At 37.4% G+C, this 18,392-nt stretch overlaps 1 protein-coding gene across 6 annotated transcripts; it reads left to right on the forward strand.

The window, feature by feature from the left end:
• Positions 1-140: 140 nt before the first annotated feature.
• LOC124174593 (PHD finger protein rhinoceros) lies at positions 141-15,220 on the forward strand. Of its 6 annotated transcripts, none has more exons than XM_046553820.1 (10): positions 141-159; positions 2,500-2,552; positions 2,643-3,160; positions 3,513-3,669; positions 3,906-4,058; positions 4,163-4,465; positions 4,643-4,816; positions 4,940-5,109; positions 5,237-5,360; positions 5,480-15,220. In XM_046553820.1, the coding sequence occupies exons 3-10, from the start codon at positions 2,700-2,702 to the stop codon at positions 12,452-12,454; spliced, it is 8,517 nt and encodes a 2,838-aa protein (XP_046409776.1). In that variant the 5' UTR covers positions 141-159; positions 2,500-2,552; positions 2,643-2,699; the 3' UTR covers positions 12,455-15,220. The 6 variants fall into 6 exon arrangements, with proteins under 6 accessions (XP_046409776.1, XP_046409773.1, XP_046409778.1 ...); XM_046553817.1 differs by lacking the exon at positions 141-159 and adding an exon at positions 279-553; XM_046553822.1 differs by lacking the exon at positions 141-159 and adding an exon at positions 280-553 and having other exon boundaries at positions 4,178-4,465.
• Positions 15,221-18,392: the final 3,172 nt, after the last annotated feature.

The following is an 18,392-nucleotide window of genomic DNA, read 5'->3' on the forward strand; positions in this document are numbered from 1 at the left end:
GGGCATAATCCGTACATCGGCGTCGGAGAGCCAATAAAATAGTCAGATTCGTAAACGTCACTAACGTCACCAACGTGACGTTTGCGCGCCACGAGCCGAAGAGCGTCGAAGAGCGAAGGCAAAGACAGGCAGGGTAACCATGCAGGCACGAAGAACCCAGTAAGAGGAATAATTAAAGTACATAGAGAAAAATCGAAATAAACCGCGCGCTAGGACGAGCTTCGTTAATAATGGGGCACCGTGATACACGCCGTGAGAAGGGGGCGTACCGTACCGGTCGAGCTGCTATAGGGCTATTGCTCATTAATAGAATTTCGATCTCTTTTGATCTATAATCTGTGAATACGAATTGCGAGATCTCGTTTTGATGTCACGTGACTTTGGTATACTTCTACAGTTATTTTTTCAGGCATGATGGCGCCAAACGCTAGTATCACCATTTATGTAAATATATTATTGATTTGGTGAAAATATTATTTGAAATGAATCGTTATTCAAGAGACCCAGGGAAATAGGATTTAAAAGTAATACTGATACGTAGGATCTTTGGAGAGTGAGTATGGATTGACTATATGTTGGTGGAATAACTAATGAGGACATGTTGGTTAGGCTGCTGACAGAGACGTACGCATTTAACGTTTACGGAGTTGCGGTATTAAAAACGGGCCCATACATTTAAAATAATAGATTTAGCAGTGGACATATTTAATTTTGGTTACTTATCACCCTAAAAGTATATTCGGCTAATAGATCAATAATAAGGTATTTAATGGATTTCGAGTGTGTAGACTGTGTGGATTGAGCGGGTGCTGCCATCTATATTGTCAATGTTGTTGGGCAGCAGCATAATGGAGCCGTGAGCATTTTCTCCGTGTGAACACACTAATTTCTGTAGTTTTGTGTATATCATGCGATTTTATGCCGATTGTCGTGTCGTTGTTATTCAGTTTGTGCAGTGAGTGATAGATATTTACAAACAATACGCTATTTATTACACGATATCGCTTCGTCTCAATGTTTACATGCTTTTAGGATGGGAGCAACCTTTTTACGATTTTAATCTATTCTATCATTTTTTCAATAAATTCATCAACTGCATTAAAAAAAAACCACTAAACTGATACGTTTTATCGGTATACACGCGAGTGGGGGTGTATTTACCCGGATAACAGTGACTTTTTTATAACCTCTTTTTCTTTATTCGCATCCAACTAACAGGACCCAATTCTCTTCATCTAGTCATCAGGAATGTGTTATGGTGACTATTCCTACCATTACTGCCTCTCAACTACAATATCTCGATGCAAATACCAATTGGATATTCCTATTTTCTTCACCCAAATATTGGCTCTTACCCTAAAACCCCCAGGGATTAACATACCGATATTACCCGATCGAATAACCTGCGCACCGATAAGTTATGAATAACTAACTTAGTCTGTCCATAACCTATTTTTTTCATTTCATTGCAAATAAGTTCTGCAAACCACCTGTTTTAAGATATCTTAATTTTTAAACAGTCTCACAACTATCGTCGTCTTGACCTACCGTCTTCTCAGCCAAAAATCATTCACAAGTGCTATGTGAAACTCTTCTTTGATTTTCTCTCATTTAATGCTTCATATGTAACACTAATTCATGTCATTCTGTACTAATGATTCTTTGAATCAATAGTTACTTACAATTATAAATAGATATTAACTGGTGTTTGCTATTCCAACTCCTTGTAATGTTCTACGGGTAAACTTTATATCCATGCATACAACCTTTGTTTACATTCATCGAAAGTCCGTTGCCTTTTTTTTTTCAAATGTTCAAATTAAACTCTGTTATCTATTGTTAATTATATTATTGCCGAATCAAATCGTGCGGTCCATTACTAGGGTATTTTCGAAATATTGACCTTTTAGTTGAAGTAACCTACTGCGCTGTGAATATCGATTAAGCAGTATGAACCACAGATTTGCTTGTGTAAACAACATGAAAAATAGAATTACTTGTGTGTGTTAGAGCTGTACATTGCTTCCAAAAGATGTATATTAAAATATCACATATTTGGTTGAAACTTAGTAACTTATTTTTCTAGTATAAGTTTAAATTTTTCACAAGACACTCATTGTAGACCTGTCACGTAATGTAATCATATCATTTTTAAACTTTATTTCCATCTGCATCCAAATAAGGCTTTTTGCGAATCCATGTCTAAATAGAGTTGCAAAACTAGGTATATGTAACTCTGGTAAAACTTGGTACTTGTAAAATACATTGAGAGTTGAATCGATCACTGCATCTGCAATAGTAATTATGAGTAGATGTGACAAATATATTGTTTTGGCTAGTCGCTTAAAAAGCGGTTGTTTAACATGAGTTATTTTATCGTAACTTATTAATGTTCTTAGAAATCGCATACTTTAAATACGTAGTTTGTATAAGTTTCTCCATCTTCACCATCGTATTTTACTATATCTGACCATTCCTTTTTTTCTGATTTTCTTCCAGTTCTAAAGGACGTTCAGTTTCAAGATAATAAATATCCTATGGACAGCTATGTAGTGAGTATTCAATAATTTGTACAATCACTGTGATCTTTCATGCTCTGTTTCCACGGAAAAACCAAAAATTGTTGTATTATTATTTTTCAGGGTGTGCACAGCTCACCTGCATGTGCCACGTATCACTAGCTTATTTGGTCTAGTAGAATGGCACAACGAGGCAAGAGAATAAACAGAAGCGACAATGATCCGGCGTCTTGTCCGGGCGCGATTAAAAGACGTAAATGCCGCCTGGGCCCAGCAGTCCCAAGCTCATTGGCGGCAGCAGCAGCTTTGGGGCCCTCTGAGGAGGAGGAAACGATGGCGTCATCCAGTCAAGGGGGGGCCTCCTGGACCCCCCGCCCCCTCAGCGATATCAAGTCTACTATTTACAATCGTTCCGCAACAGAAGCTCCAGCTGAATTGTTCCGCAAAGATCTGATCAGTGCTATGAAATTACCGGACAGTGAACCTCTAAGTCCGAATGAATATTGGGTAATCACAGATCAGTGGAAGCAAGAATGGGAAAGAGGCGTTCAGGTGCCTGTTAATCCAGACTCTCTTCCTGAACCTGCGGTCACTGTCACTCAAACTTCACCATCTAACAAACTGCATGGTGAATTTAAACTGTGAGTAAAACTTTCTTCATTTATATTCCTATGATATTGTTATATATCGAAATATCAGATTTATGGATGAATTAAAATCATCGAACTAACTTAGGTATCCTTCTTTCTTTCTCTTTTCTCTTCTTCTAACTATATTATTGTAAAAGCATTACAGATTCTATGTGGAATGAATTTCTTAAATTAAAAAATAGATACTCCGCAGATATTGATAGTTATTGTCGTGCCTTAAACCAGGATTCTATCCGTTCTAATGTGTTTTATGCTTGTCTTTCTTGTATTCGTATTTAAGTCATAGTATTTTTTTCAATTATATCTTCTTTTTATCAAATCTTAACTTTGAATTTGTTTTCAGGCCAAAAAAGTTTATAAGAATATCTCGGGATGATTGGTTTAATTCAGAAGATCATCATTTGAGTACCACACCTGCACGTGCAGAGAAAGCATGTGCATATGATCTTGATGACACCGATATTGCATGGCTTGGAGTGTTTAACGGGGAAAGGGCGCAGGTAAAATGAAAATTTGTTTAAATCAGTAAAATACAGTTTTAAAACTGTATTTTGTACTCTAATACAGGTAATTAAGACTTTCGGATATTTCTTGTTATATCGTTCCAGCAACCTGATATTTAGAATTGTAATTATTTGATATAGATCATAATAATTAATTGATATTTGTCGTAGTAAAGATGGCATAAAATCCCAAATTTTTTTATACTAAACTTTAAAAATTTCCTCATTTTTAGGCTGGTCAATCGTCTATAACTGAACCGCAACTGGAGCGTGTCATCGAAGAGCTTGAAGTTTGTTGTTGGGAGCGAATTCAAACAATTGTAAAAAATGAAGAAGGTCTTGGCATCGAATTTGACGAAAATGTCATCTGCGATGTTTGTAGATCTGTGAGTATATTATGTGAAATTACTAGAAAAACGAATTTTTCCAACAACAGTTACATCATTTGGATTGGATGCTTATAGTACAATAGTTGATGGTACATGAGCAGAACGTTTGGTTACAGCCTGATTCCGAAGAAGGTAACGAGATGGTGTTCTGCGATTGCTGCAACATTTGCGTACACCAGGCCTGTTATGGGATCACTTCAATACCTGAGGGCTCCTGGTTGTGTAGGACATGTTCTCTGAGCCAACGTCCGGATTGTGTTTTGTGTCCAAACAAAGGTGGTGCAATGAAATGTACACGAAGTGGACAAAAATGGGCACACGTTTCTTGTGCTTTGTGGATACCTGAAGTCAGCATTGGTTGTGTTGAAAGAATGGAGCCAATCACCAAAATATCTAGTATTCCGGTAGGTTTAGATATGTTTAAATTTCTGTTGGGGTAAATGATTTTCGAGTATCATAAGCCGTAGTTCGTTATGAGCAGTGTAAAATCTATGGAATAGATTGTCTAGCAGAAAATATTGGAGCCACATATGCCAGATATGTTTTAAAGATAATTAACATATAACAATAAATTTTTATAGCAAAGCAGATGGGCACTCATATGCGTGTTGTGTCGCGAACGCGTTGGTGCTTGCATTCAATGCAGCATAAAAACTTGTAAAACAGCGTATCACGTTACCTGTGCTTTCAAACACGGACTTGAGATGAAGGCAATAATCGAAGACGAAATGGCAGATGATGGTGTTAAATTAAGAGTAAGCATGTTTGTTCACAGAATTTTTACAAAACCCATATTGATTGATTAGTTTATGTTAAAACGACATTTTTTTTTTGTACTAGTAAAGGTCAATTAAAAATTAAACAAAATTGCTTCACAGTCATACTGTCAGAAGCATAGTAGAACCAACACTAAAGACAAAGTTGGCGTGGGAGGAGCTGTAGGTGGTAGTAGTGGGAAAGGTGCTTCCGATTCTGAAGACGGTGAGGCGAGGAAACGAAAGCGCAAGGATATGACGTCGGAAGAAAAGAATCAAGCACGTGCAGCTAAGTATGTGAAAGTGTTTACCAGTCTCTAGTATGTGAAACTTTAGTCACTGAATGACGTGAACTTACAGAGAATTGAAAATATCCATATGAACTGGATAATTGCTAATCGAAATTGTCTTTTTGTATAGGCTGCAAGAAATTGAAGCAGAGTTCGATAAGCATGTCAGTCTCAAAGACATTACTTCTCAACAACTAGACGTTGACCCAGATGGCATTGTTTATATTTATAATTACTGGAAGTTGAAGAGAAGAGTAAGTTTCATTTATTTTTTCTTCCCTATTTATACTGAAATCACTTATTACTTTTTACTAATAATATAATAAGTACGTCAGTACAAACTTCACTCGTTAACGTTAACGAATATTTACAGGCTGGACATAACAAGCCATTATTGGCACCACGATGCGGTGAACTATCAGGTGCTGGTGCTCGAGCTCAAGGACAAGCTGCGGATTTGGAAAAAATGCGTACGTTTGTACAGCTACGTCAAGACCTTGAACGCGTAAGGAATCTTTGTTACATGGTGGGAAGACGTGAGAAACTATGTCGTACATTCTTGAAACTACGCGAGCAAACTTTTCATAAGCAAGCTCTGATTATGTCTGGGTCATTGTTACCTCCGACTGCAGCAGCTGCGGTACTAGAAGCTAATCATGGGCCTTCGATATACGATCGCTTGTACTCTGATCCGTACTCCAATGATCATACACATGATTTTGATGTTATCGTTGCAAGAATTGCAGGGATCAAATCCCCCACGCCAGTATCTAGCGACGAGAAGAAAATTCAAACTGATTTTAACGGAGCGTCGAAAGAAAATTCTAAAATAGATAATCCGTATAAGAGGCTATACCTGAACGGCTCGGTGAGAAGAAAAAGTTTATACGACAGTGATTTGTCATCCATTAGCCATAGCGAAACGGATACCGCTAAACCAACAGTTAAATCGCCAAATAAAAATTTGAACAAAACACCGCAGCTTGAACTAAACACTGATACAAGTACAGAAGAAGAGTCTGCTCCATCTAAACCACAAACCAATAGGAGAAAAAATAAGAAAACTAATGTTCCTGGTCGTTCTCGGACTGCACTACATGACAGTAGTGAAAGCGACAAAACGGATACGCACGTAGGCAAGTTACGTACCTTGCAACAAATGGAGAGGGAGCTTGAAGGAGGCGGTTCTGCTAGTGACAGTGATGACCTGCTACCGCTTGGTAGTACATCTGCCTCACGTCTTGGTCCGTCTCACGCTGCTGCCATATACTCAGATACTGATTCCGATTCACAGGAGCATGCACACGGAGCTGTTCTTCGAACGAAGGCTGCTGTAAAGGAATTTTCAGCCGCCGATATATCGAAAAATTCGCAAAAGAATTTTGCCGCTAAAGATACATCACGTCAAGATCATTCAGCAGATGAAATTCCCAAGAGCAAGGATAATAATGCAAAGGTGTCGAAGAAGAAGGAATATGTCCCAACTGCTTTGATAGTACCGCAAAGGCAAGCAGCTAAAAAGGCATCCGAAATTATGCAAAGATCTCAGAGCAAAAAGGATCCTTCGATAGAGCCAGATATGACAAAATCTCCTACGGATGAAGTAAAGGTTGCTAAATCTGTGAAGCAGAAATCAGGTAAACCGAGGGATGGTAAAGTTAATAAGGATTCTAAAAATAACGATATTTATGATTTTGATAAAGAGTTTGGGGATGGTTCGGAAATTCTTGCATATGTACCGCAAAGGCAAGCAGCCAAAAAAGCAGCAGAACATATTAAAAGTGGCATGGGTACAAAGGTTGGTCAACCAGAGGTGGCAGAAATACCTGAAGTGAAAACGAAGAAAGATTCTCCAGAACAACCTAGGAAGAAAGAATTGAAAAAAGAAGAAACACCGAAGAAAGAAGAGGCATCGAAGAAAACGAGAAAATTGCAGCAGGAAAGCTTGGTACCTTCAATATTGTCCAGTAACAGTGATAGTAGTAGCAGTAGTAGTTGCAGTAGTTCTTCCGACAGTAGTAGCGACTCTGACGAGTGCAAAACTAATGCACAAAATGTTCCTACTACACCTGCTATTGAGCTAGCTAACTCACCATCTACCTCCTCCGATACAGATAACAGTAACGAAGTTAAAGCAAAGACGCTCAATAAACGGCATTACAACAAAACTGCAGATAACGCAACGGATTCCGATACTACGCAGAAAAAGTCGGTTGGCCGAAAAGTCAAAAAGCTGCCCGATAAGAAGCTTAAAACTTCCGACGGGCGGCATGGACCCGAATTTCAGCCGCCGCCTTTTGAGAGAGAAGAATCAAGTAGATTCTCAGCGTCCAAAGAACATCAACCTCAACACCCACCAGCACCACAACAACAACAACAACAACAACCACATGATAGAAAGTCAGATCAAAGAGAATCGACCAAAAAAGTTATCACCCCACAACATCAGCATTCAAACCAGAGCAGTCCACTCAGTGGGAGTCGAGATAATGATGGGGCACGAAATCTACTTGGGCCCAAGTCTGCAAAGAAAACAAATCAGATTTCCAAACAGCCACATCAGCAGCAATCAACTTCTACAAGAAAAGACGAAGCAAGTGCCATTACAAAAACAAAAGTTGATGCTCGTAAACGAAAATCAAGCGAAGTACCTCAAAAAGAGGAAAAGAACAGCAAAAGTCTGGCTTCGCTCAAGAAAATAGAGAAGAAGGTAACTGACACTCGACAGATAGAAACTGAAAAGTGTGACAGCAAAAATGACACTAATATTAGTGAACTAGACACATCTAAAAACCTACCAGAAGAGACCGCCCTAAAGACTGATGATAAAAAATACAAAAAGACTGCTGCAAAAAGCTCAGTCAATACATTAGAGGAAGAAATAAAGCAAAGGAAAGCTGAACGAGATAGTCCCAAGAAATCATCCAGAGGTTTAGACAAACTTCTCGAAAAAAGAGAACACCTCGATAAGTTATCTAAAGCCAAGAACTCTGATGTTAAGATAGAGAAAGAAATTCGCAAGGATTCTGAAAGTATACACAAGGACGAATACCATCCAAAGATTGTTACAACAGAATCAGTTAAGAATGAGCATTACAAACATCATCCAGGTAGCAATAATGATGTAGGAACTACATTACCAGATGTTGATAGGAGGTCGAGTGATTTTAGTGAAATAATATCTGATCAATATCCAGAGTGTAAGAAGAAAAGTGAAGACAAAATTGATACGCGCACAGAAATATCAATCCAAGATACTGAGATGTCGACAGCAAATGTTGACACGAAAGAAACTAGAGACAACACTGTGTCAAAATGTACATCGGAGAAGCTTGAAGCAAGTGAAAAAGACTGCCATAAACGAAGAAAATCTACGAATCGTTCGATATTTTCACCCCAGCATGCAGGAAAAGATCCGAGTGTATCCGAATTTTTCGACTTTGAACATGATATATTAACTGTCGATGATATGGTAAATGATGATGGGTTCGGTATACCACGTGATCCAGAAGAACGCGCTCCGCCACTCACGTTTTCCTTTAATAACGAACTTTGGTTCAAGGAAGACTCTAAGGAAGATAGTGCAAGAGAAACTCTACATCTGGTTGAAAAATTGAGAATGGAGCTATCGAAAAAATCAAATACTGGACAACCTGAGCTGGAATCTGTAGCGATAGAAGAGGAGGTTAAGAAAGAAGAGATTCTACTGGAAAAGCCTACAGAACAAATTTCATCGAACAAGGAACTTAAGTTAAAAGAGCCGGAACCCGAACCTATGTCTGATGTGAAACATAATGATAGTATTAACCAAATATCTGATGACTTGGATTGCAAAAATCAAAGTATAGAGGAAAAAGACAAATCATGTTATACACATAATAATGAGCCATATGCAGCATACAATAACGAAGGACGTGAAACTGGGAAGGTCACTGTTGCAGAAAGAGAAAAGTTGGATAGGGCTGAAGCTGATGAACGATGGGTACCGCCGAGTATGGAAAATTTCAATCCTAATGAAGTGCATCTCAACACGCTTATAGAAAGTCAGAATCATCGCTACAGCGGACATGAATATCCGAATGATGCTGTAATGTCAGAAAGCAATAATGAGGTGCTTGTGCATCCACAAATTAATATGAATATTCAAGAACAGTATCAGCTGTTTCAGCAAACGCATCAGCTCATGCACCCAGCGCAACATGTCGATCCACATCCCGAGGCCAGAGTGCCACCAATTCAAATTATTGATCAACAAGTTGGACAATTACCAAGTCAAATCGTTGATGAAATAACACCAATGGAAATGGTGAACAGACATCTGATCGAACCACCCAACTCGGAGGAAGATCAAGTTAATGATATTGAAGCTCAAGTCTTAGAAAAAGACGAAATGTCGTCGGACATGAGGCAGGATTATAATCAAGGCGGATCACCTTACAATGATATTAGCAACTCACGTCAGGATACTAGGTGGGCAGAGAGCCAAGTATTACCTTCACGTCGTTCTACGTCATCGTCAATTACATCTGCTTCCTCGAATGAAGATCCCTCTACTATTCCATCGTACAAAAATATGGCTCCAATTCCTTTCCCGCCACGTTCTATGGAGACGGGAGCCTATCATTCCTATTCGGAGCCAAGTACGTATGCTGGTCCAGTTTCATTATTTCCACCTCAGTCCTGTGCAGCATCATTACCGTATCCGTCACCAGGCACAGGCATGTTTCCTCCACCTTTTGGAGCACCTTTTCCCACCTCTGGATCTCTCTTACCACATGTATCAAAGCCTCTGGAGGATTCTCTCAATATGCAAGCATCACCACTTACAGCAGCATTTACCTCTTCATCTCATAATATGGCTCTGACCGCAGCCATGGTATCACCTACAAAGATTCCAACTCCTCCACCACCACCACCTATAATCTCGGAACAAGAACAGACTCAGGAAGTACATCAACAGCAACAATTGCAACAGCAACAACTTCAAGAATTACAACAACAGCCAAGTCCTCCTGTGGTGCCAATGCCTTTCTTGAACAATATGTCTGAAACCCCAGTGTCCGACTCAGTTGTTGATACCCTTCAGGAGATGTTAATTGAAAATAAATCTACGCAACCAGGAAAGAAATCTCCTGCAAAACCAACGAGATCTTCAGCCAGAGTAACGTCCTTACAGGGAAAATCTCCTGGAAAGTCACCACGTCAAGAAGCTTCAAAGACTGTTCCAGCTTCTAAAGCACGTAGCAGAGCTTCGAAATCTTCGCAACAAGCCGGTTACAGGAATCGTGGACGAGGCCGAGGTCGGGGACGCGGACGCGGTAGTCATGGAACAACTGCAATGTCGAATGTCAATATTGTGAATGCAATGCACAATAACGAAGATACCATACGTAGCAAGTTAGTGGGAACTGTGTATGATTTTGATTCCGATGAAGATTCTACAAATGAGACAAACATCGCAGACCTGCGTACTATGCGCGAGAGGAAGAAATCCACGGATGTAAACGACAAACGGGAAAGTTTGGGTATACTAAATGAGGGCTTACAAACTTCTCATTTATCTAGTCCTACTTTACATAAGAAATATAATGATGAGAGAAGGCTGTCATCGCCAACAGCTCATGACAGTGCTGGCATAGGAGATTCTGAAGCTACAACAGGGCAGCCATTTACTGACACCGTATTACCGCTGCTACCAGGACCAGTTGATATGAGAACCTATAACTCAACAATTGATGCACAAACATCGTCGATACACACACAAGCATATGCAAATCATTTACTAGGCCCCTTTACAAGTGGATCTGCGGACCAATCATTACCGGATATTGATGAAGACCTAGAGAAAGAATTACATTCCGCTCTTATAGCAAGCAAGCAATCCGACCCATGCAGAGATGGCCATATATCCAATCCAACTGCAGAAGCACCTTCGTCAAACATAAATGAGTCCAATAAAGTACTGCTTACAGATTCTCGTAATCAGTTGAAAGTTAAAATTAAGGGCCCATTCTTGGACGCTAATTATGTACCCGCGACTTCTGCACCTCCACTTGCACAACAAGCACCCGTTATTATAACTCCTGCAGCAACTAACGCCTCAGTTGCTTCGGGAACGTCGAATCTGCGTAGAATGAGAAAAAAAGAACTCTTACGGCAGTACTGTACTCAAGATATGAACATGGAAGATTCTACTTGTGGCAATATAACTTCGGCACCAATTACAATACCACCTGTTAGTCGAAATGTAATTACTATTCCTAAGGCAGTTGCATCTATGACTAGCTTCCCAACTAGGGAGGATTACAAAGCAGTCGTCGATGCAAACATGGAGAAAAAACGACGAAAGGAAAGAGGGGGAAGTTTCCTTGATTTACCTGACGAAGAAGGTGCGTCGGACAGGCGGCGTGGTGTAGGTGCCAGTAATATAGATAGAAGAAGAGGAAGACAAACAAGACCTTCAGCAACCACAGTAACAAATAGCGGTCTTGCTCCTAAGCTTAAAATAAAAATCGGCAATAGCATAATTGGACAGGAATTGGGCAACGTGCAACAAGATGATCGTAGTAGAATAAGACCGCCAAAGAAAAGATTAAGCAGTATTTCTAGCTTGCCGACAATGGAAGAATTAAAAAGAGAATCGATGAAATTCCGTCGAATGATTATGGCGGGATTCGATAACGACGAGAAGCCTAAAGTCAAGAGTAAAAAAGATAAGAATGGTAAGAGGAAAAAGAAACAATCTAACAAAAAAGAGGGACATGTAGAAATTGTGGGCGATGGCCCTGCCCCTCCAAAATTGATCATTAGATTAGGGAAAGGCACCAACTCAGCAACTAATGTTCACGAAACTACGTCAAATGAGGTGCCCAGCATCAATCCGGTTGGCATAGTTGACGGAGACAAGGCAAGCAGAGTCAATCATCCTGATAACCAAGACAGTCGAGTTGGTCCTCCGCCACCTGAACCGTCGAAGGAAGAAGTGGGCTACCCCCTGGATAGTCGAGTTGATGAAAAATTGCCAACTGATCCAAATGCCAGTATAACTTCATTAAGGAATGTTCGTTCTGCAAAAGTCACACCCATAAGGTTAAAATTAACTAGATGCCAAGAAGGATATGAACTGAAAGCACCGGTGGTCAGTAGTGCGTGCGACGACAGTGGTAAAGTGACCTCAAATTTAATATCCAGAGGGGAAGATGTGGCCGTTGTTGATAAGGAGAGCGAGGAATCCTCAACAAAGCAATCTTCCAAGGAGGACGATATTCCTATGCTGCCTCAACATACTGCTCACAACTCTCCAGGCTGTCCGCCTGCACCACTCCCACAGGGATGCCAAGTTAGGTGATAATAATTGTATAATACAGTAATTAATGGTTCTTATTATTATTATTATTATTATTATTATTATTATTATTATTATTATTATTATTATTATTAAAAAAATTTAACAAAAAACCACAAAAAATGATGTATATTATATTAATGTTGAGACAGAGACTCACTAGAAAAAGTTTTGTGTAATATATATTACTAATGGCATGTAAATGATGATCTGATGACGGGTGAAGTGAAATGTCACAAAGTGCCCAAAACGAAAAAATACACCACAATTAGCATGTGCATTGCAAGAGTAAAGTGCAGGTTGTTAATTAAGGTATCATTCATTTGTCGAACTGTACAATGTAACGTCATTTCAAACTCATATTCTTATAAAGGCAATTGAAAATGATTTTATTCAAATAACGTTTGATACCGTTCTGGGCACCCTAAATTTTAATGAAAAAATGAAAATAAATAAATACCCTGTACAAATATTCAGAAAATCACAGTTTAAAATCGTGATTTTAAACACATTACATATAATTACTTTTAATAAAATACTATACATATAAATATATTTCCGAAGACTATTATTAACGTTTAATAAAATATATATATACAATATATACATATATATATGTTGTATATGAATATATATTTATATATATATTATATATATTAATCGAGGAATAATAATAGTAATGAAAGAAATCACTTTTTATTTCTAAAAGAATTTAGATTATCAGTTTATTTAAAGAAGAAAATCCATTCACATCAATTTATATAGATAATCATTTTTATTGCTATATAACATGCAGAGTATCATGACGTGTGTCTTTTAAATAACTACTACAATCAATGTACCATGTGGTAAAATTTGCTTAAAGTTTAAACGAATAATAATCAGCCCAACTGAGTCATTAAATTAAGTGTCCACGATTTTTTTATCACTATTTTATGTATAGTTGCAGCTATTATGTAATCTATTCGAAAGGCGTATATCTTATTTTAGTTAACACCCAGTTGTTGAGTATTTTTTTAAACTTGTTTTGTGAACTTTCGTAACTCTGCAGTGTATAGCATATATATTTATTTATGAACACAGCTACGCAGATCATATTATTTATTTGAGATGAAAAGCTTAATTGAAAAAGATTTATATATTTTGTCGATCAATTTCAACATCAAACTATGCTACTGTGTGTGTAATTGGATTTGCGACTGCCTAAGTGCACAGAGATTCTAGATCATCTAAAGCGTAACAGTTAGTTTTAGCAATCAGTATTGGGTGTTGGGTCAGTATCAATTTTTAATGACTAAAAATTCTATGATTTCAAAAAAAAAATAACTTATGAATTGAACTCAACTCCCTTACACGGTAGATAAAAATCCACAATCCGCTTATTTGGCACGACTAATAAATTTGACTAACCAATTTCCAACAAAATAGTATCACTGTTGATATTGTGCAAAAATTTGTAACCATATTAGTTATTGTTTCGAATCCTACTTCTAAAATGTACATTTGTTAATAATGCAAAAATTTTGTCTTTCTTTTTTTGTACTGATTTTTTACACCATGTTGAATTTTAGATAATTGTTATAAAATAAGAGGGCACTCCATTACATTTCAGTAGCAAAGTACAAAAGTTGGTGATTGCTCCAGAATATACAGATCTTTTTTTCCGCTTACTAAAACTACTTGCTGCTAAGACGTAATGAATATATATCTAATTTTACTGGAATGTGATGCTATAGAAGAGTAAGAATTCAGTTTTAGCCGAAAGTTGTTGGTATTAATACATGCGTCAGTTTTTGATCGCTATAAATGATTGAATATTATTTGGGTATAAAATATAGTGAGATTGATTATGCATTTAATAACTTTTTAAAATAAATTTTTGTATAAAATACTTCTGTATCATTTATATTTTGTTTTGCATCGTTGTGGGTTTCCGTTTTCTGGCCAAAAAAAACAACCGTACTAACCAATTACCACGTGTAATCAACCCGCTATATTTTATCAGAAAAGTAATTAGTATATGCAATAAGTGAAAGACTCACGTATGTAAACTTTCAGCTGTAAGTGAAATCTCGTTTTGAATTTCGCAAAATAGTCGGCATGTAAATTTTCAATCGAAAGATTAAATAATTGTAAATATTGTATTTTGCTGAATCTTTACTTATCATTAATTCGTAATATGATTGGTATAAAGTTTTTGACGGCTGTGTAAAGTTGTATGGTCTTATCTTCCAACTATTTTGTTACTATAGTTAAAGTGTTTGTCTCGATGATTAGATTATCATAGGCCAAGAGAATTACTTGGTAAAATGTCGCGGTTTGAACATTTTTTATCCTCTCTTTGTCAATTTGGCAATATTATTTCATCACAGAGTAACTGACATGGGCGAGTAATTATTTACTGCCCTAAGAGTTTTTCTTGAAACCTGTAGAACGTTTAGGTACTTGATATTAATTGCGGAGTTCGCAAAATTGTTGCACACCTACAACACATTCATTGTCAGTTCTCTTGGCCTCGGCAAGGACTTGCAATATTTGTGAAAAAAATATCAACTATTTCATAATTCAGTAAGACGTCGCGATTATAATTTTTGAATATTCCCTATGCAATTCCTTTCGTTAGCTGCATATATGCTCCGCGAATTACTATACAATTTGCAAATCTGCACTTCATACCCTACAGTGTGTACTGTACATTGTCAGTGATAAGAGATCAAGTTTTAAAAGCCTATATTGTACAGAATGTAATATAAATATTGGTTAATTTTCGATTGTTTCGTACACATAATTGATAATAATAATAAATTTAATATTATATAGTTTTATTATAATATAAATGAAGTACTATGATATTTAGTTATTGTATATAGTGTACAAGAGAAGCTGGTCTTGTAAGATAAAGATAAGGTGTTTTAATGTGCACATAGCCGCGTCATTGTCAATAATCATATTACTACGATTAATAATAATTACAGTTTTTTAAATTCTGTCTCTTGTGACTCAGTTATTACATATTTTGTTAATTGATTACACACTCTAACCCACATTGTTATAGCTATATACATACGAACGGATGCTAAACGATACAATTTTTCTGAGCACAGTTTTACCTTACTTTTCACATGTGTGAAACCAATAATAATACATCGTGTGCAATCCCGATCGGGTATTTTGGCAGATTGAGGAAACGGCTCGAACTTCTGACAATGTCAGTGTTATCAATATTCGGTTTGATCTAGACTCTTGATCAATTCTAGATCGATTTGCTAAATATATATATATATATAGATCTTGTCCAATACTTAATTTGAATAATCTGCTAATGAGAATACAGTTATTTGGTTTTGATATATTCAGTTAACAAACGAGTATCTGTTGATAGTTTTTTTTTTTTGAAATATTGCGAAATTCATGATTTGTATCTACTAATTTGAACAAAAATCGGAGAATTATTGCAATACATATCATACGATCCATTTCATAAATGAGGCCATTTTCGATTTTAAACTTCAGAAGTGAGAGATGATTTAGTTCTATTTGAATCATAAGAATGCATTGCATCGTACTCTAGCGGAACGTAGAAATGTATATGCTTAGTTGAGAAATCGATGCTAGTGGTTGGTTCTCAAATAACCAATGAAAATATGGTGAAACCCTTGCTTGCGATTAAACAAGATTAATGATTTTCGTTTGATAACGAAGAATACTATAATATAGCACGTAAGGTGTAGTTGTGTGTAAATTTCTCCAATCGATCGATTCTAAAGGTACTAAAACGCTAATCCGTTAAGCCCCTGATCACGGGCAATTCAATGTACTTCAGACTGAAATTCTTTTCTACAGAGTTGACTGAAGATCGCTGAAGACGGCCATACATGGATATTCTTTTAACGCGAGCAAAAGGGCGTGACGGGTGTAGGGGTAATGGCAGTACCTTACTCTTACCGACTCGGTTGTAAGGCTTACAATGTTGACTGAGTAGGTAACGGTAGGATATTTCTGTAGCAAAGCTCCCTCACTGTCCCTCTCTTAGTTATTAAGAATATAAAGAGGGATACCCCTGGGTAAATTTTTGTGTCCACTTTTCGTCGGGAGAGTGGGCCCAGGAGGGCCTGGGAACGTAGGAGGGTTCTGCTCTATCGACTCTACCTAACAGGCTCGCAACGACGTTCGTAGCAGCCAAAGTAGTATCGGTATGGATGCTTGAGGTTGAGTAGGTACAAAGTGAATGCGTGAGACTACTCATCAAGTGCGACTTAGAAATGTCGATCTGCTCGATCGTTGACTGACGAATATTGCAGAACATCAGAGACTTACCAATTTCGACATGAGGCCGGCTGCATTCATCTTCCGAGTAACACAGTCTTCGCAATGGTAAGCCCAAGCCGGTACTTAGCCTGTGTGTACTTATCAACTTGTCGGCGATACAAGAAATTAATAATGAGAATAAATTTCTTCCAAAATTCGAAGCATAACAAAGGATTCGTACCCACAGGGGAACCCTGAAGAACCGGGAAAACTCAGGGAGTTTCATACAGCAGGTAGAAGTCAGGGAATTTCGAAAATGAGACTGGAATTTTAAGTTTCTTGGAAAAATAAACTCGTTCTTATACGTACATTACTTGATATCAAACCTCCTTTCGTTTTTTTCTTACTGAAAATCGCTGGCTGTTATTTGTAAATTAGTAGTCGAACACTAAATTGATTACTAGGTAATATTAAAGGTATTAGTATTATTAAGCAGAAAAATTGTCATTAACCAGCAGCATATTTCTTGGAAGGTTACTGAAAAAAATTCTATTTTCAGGCTGGAACACCTCGAAAAGTCAAGGAATTTTGGGTTCCAAAAAGCGTACGAACCCTGAAAACAGTGATTTAATTAAAGTATAGGTACCTAAGAGAAGAATGTATACATAGATCATGAATAATAATAGATCAGATGTAATAATGATGCTGAGACCAAAAGTATGTATGTATATGCGGTCCATGTACGATATTATTATAATAATCCATTGATGATTAATGAGTGATGCATGCCGTAAATTTTATAATTTTCCGAGAGACAAACTAGATTATCTACAATAGTACGGCTATAATATGAAATTAGAAGAATTATTCATTTCGAAATGGGATTCTATTTGACACGCGCTCGATGAATTCCGTAACATTAATATTCATAATTATTACAACAACTTTTCATTTCTTCTCTCGATCTTGAATTTTCGTAGGTATAGAATCGAAACGCTGTTTTAGCTAGTCGCAAGTGAAGTATCTACGTTGGGTAGAGAAGCAGAATTGTTTTTCGAAAAGTGTTCGTATGGAAAAAAATTCAGAGTAACTGTAATACATCACGGATGCACAAATTTTAATCGAGATGAAATGGATGCTCCGGATATGAGACGGTATTTAACGCAGTGTCCCCACTTGAAGACATGAAAAGGTGATGGTCGGCGACTTTCTTTTTCATTTGATAGGGAGATAAAAAAACGAAGCTTCTTGGAACTTCCAGTGAATTTTAACAGACATTTGAAATGTACGAGCAGCCATTTTTATCATTTAACTGTCGCAGAACGGCAGCGTTACTAGCTGACCCGTTAACTAAAGAATGAATCCTTAGCCCACGGCTGACCATCAAATGGCCAAGCCGCTTAAGTCTGCAATAGGGAGAAAAGATGGCAGTGCGTATTTCTTGTCTAAAGAGTAAAAACTGAAATCATTATACTCGTATCATGTTGTATCATCATATCATGCGTATCACACATATCATGTATAATACATCATACGTAGTATTGAAGTTGAAAACCAAAGTTTGGATGTTCGGATAATCAGAAAGTGACGTCATCCAAAATTTTTTTTCTCTGAGCCTTACTTTTTCTTCATTTTTGGAGCCGAAAATTTGTGGTACCAGATTCGATTTGAATGACCCTTACCTGACTAATTG

Source organism: Neodiprion fabricii, chromosome 2, assembly GCF_021155785.1.
Source record: "Neodiprion fabricii isolate iyNeoFabr1 chromosome 2, iyNeoFabr1.1, whole genome shotgun sequence".
In the NCBI taxonomy this organism is placed as follows: domain Eukaryota; kingdom Metazoa; phylum Arthropoda; class Insecta; order Hymenoptera; family Diprionidae; genus Neodiprion; species Neodiprion fabricii.

Bases quoted from the DNA above. Each gene is read 5' to 3' on its own strand.
- LOC124174593 (XM_046553820.1), top strand. From the start codon at position 2,700: ATGGCACAACGAGGCAAGAGAATAAACAGAAGCGACAATGATCCGGCG. The intron at 4,817-4,939 runs GTAAGCATGTTT...ATTGCTTCACAG, and splicing joins ATGATGGTGTTAAATTAAGA to TCATACTGTCAGAAGCATAG. The intron at 5,361-5,479 runs GTAAGTTTCATT...GAATATTTACAG, and splicing joins ACTGGAAGTTGAAGAGAAGA to GCTGGACATAACAAGCCATT.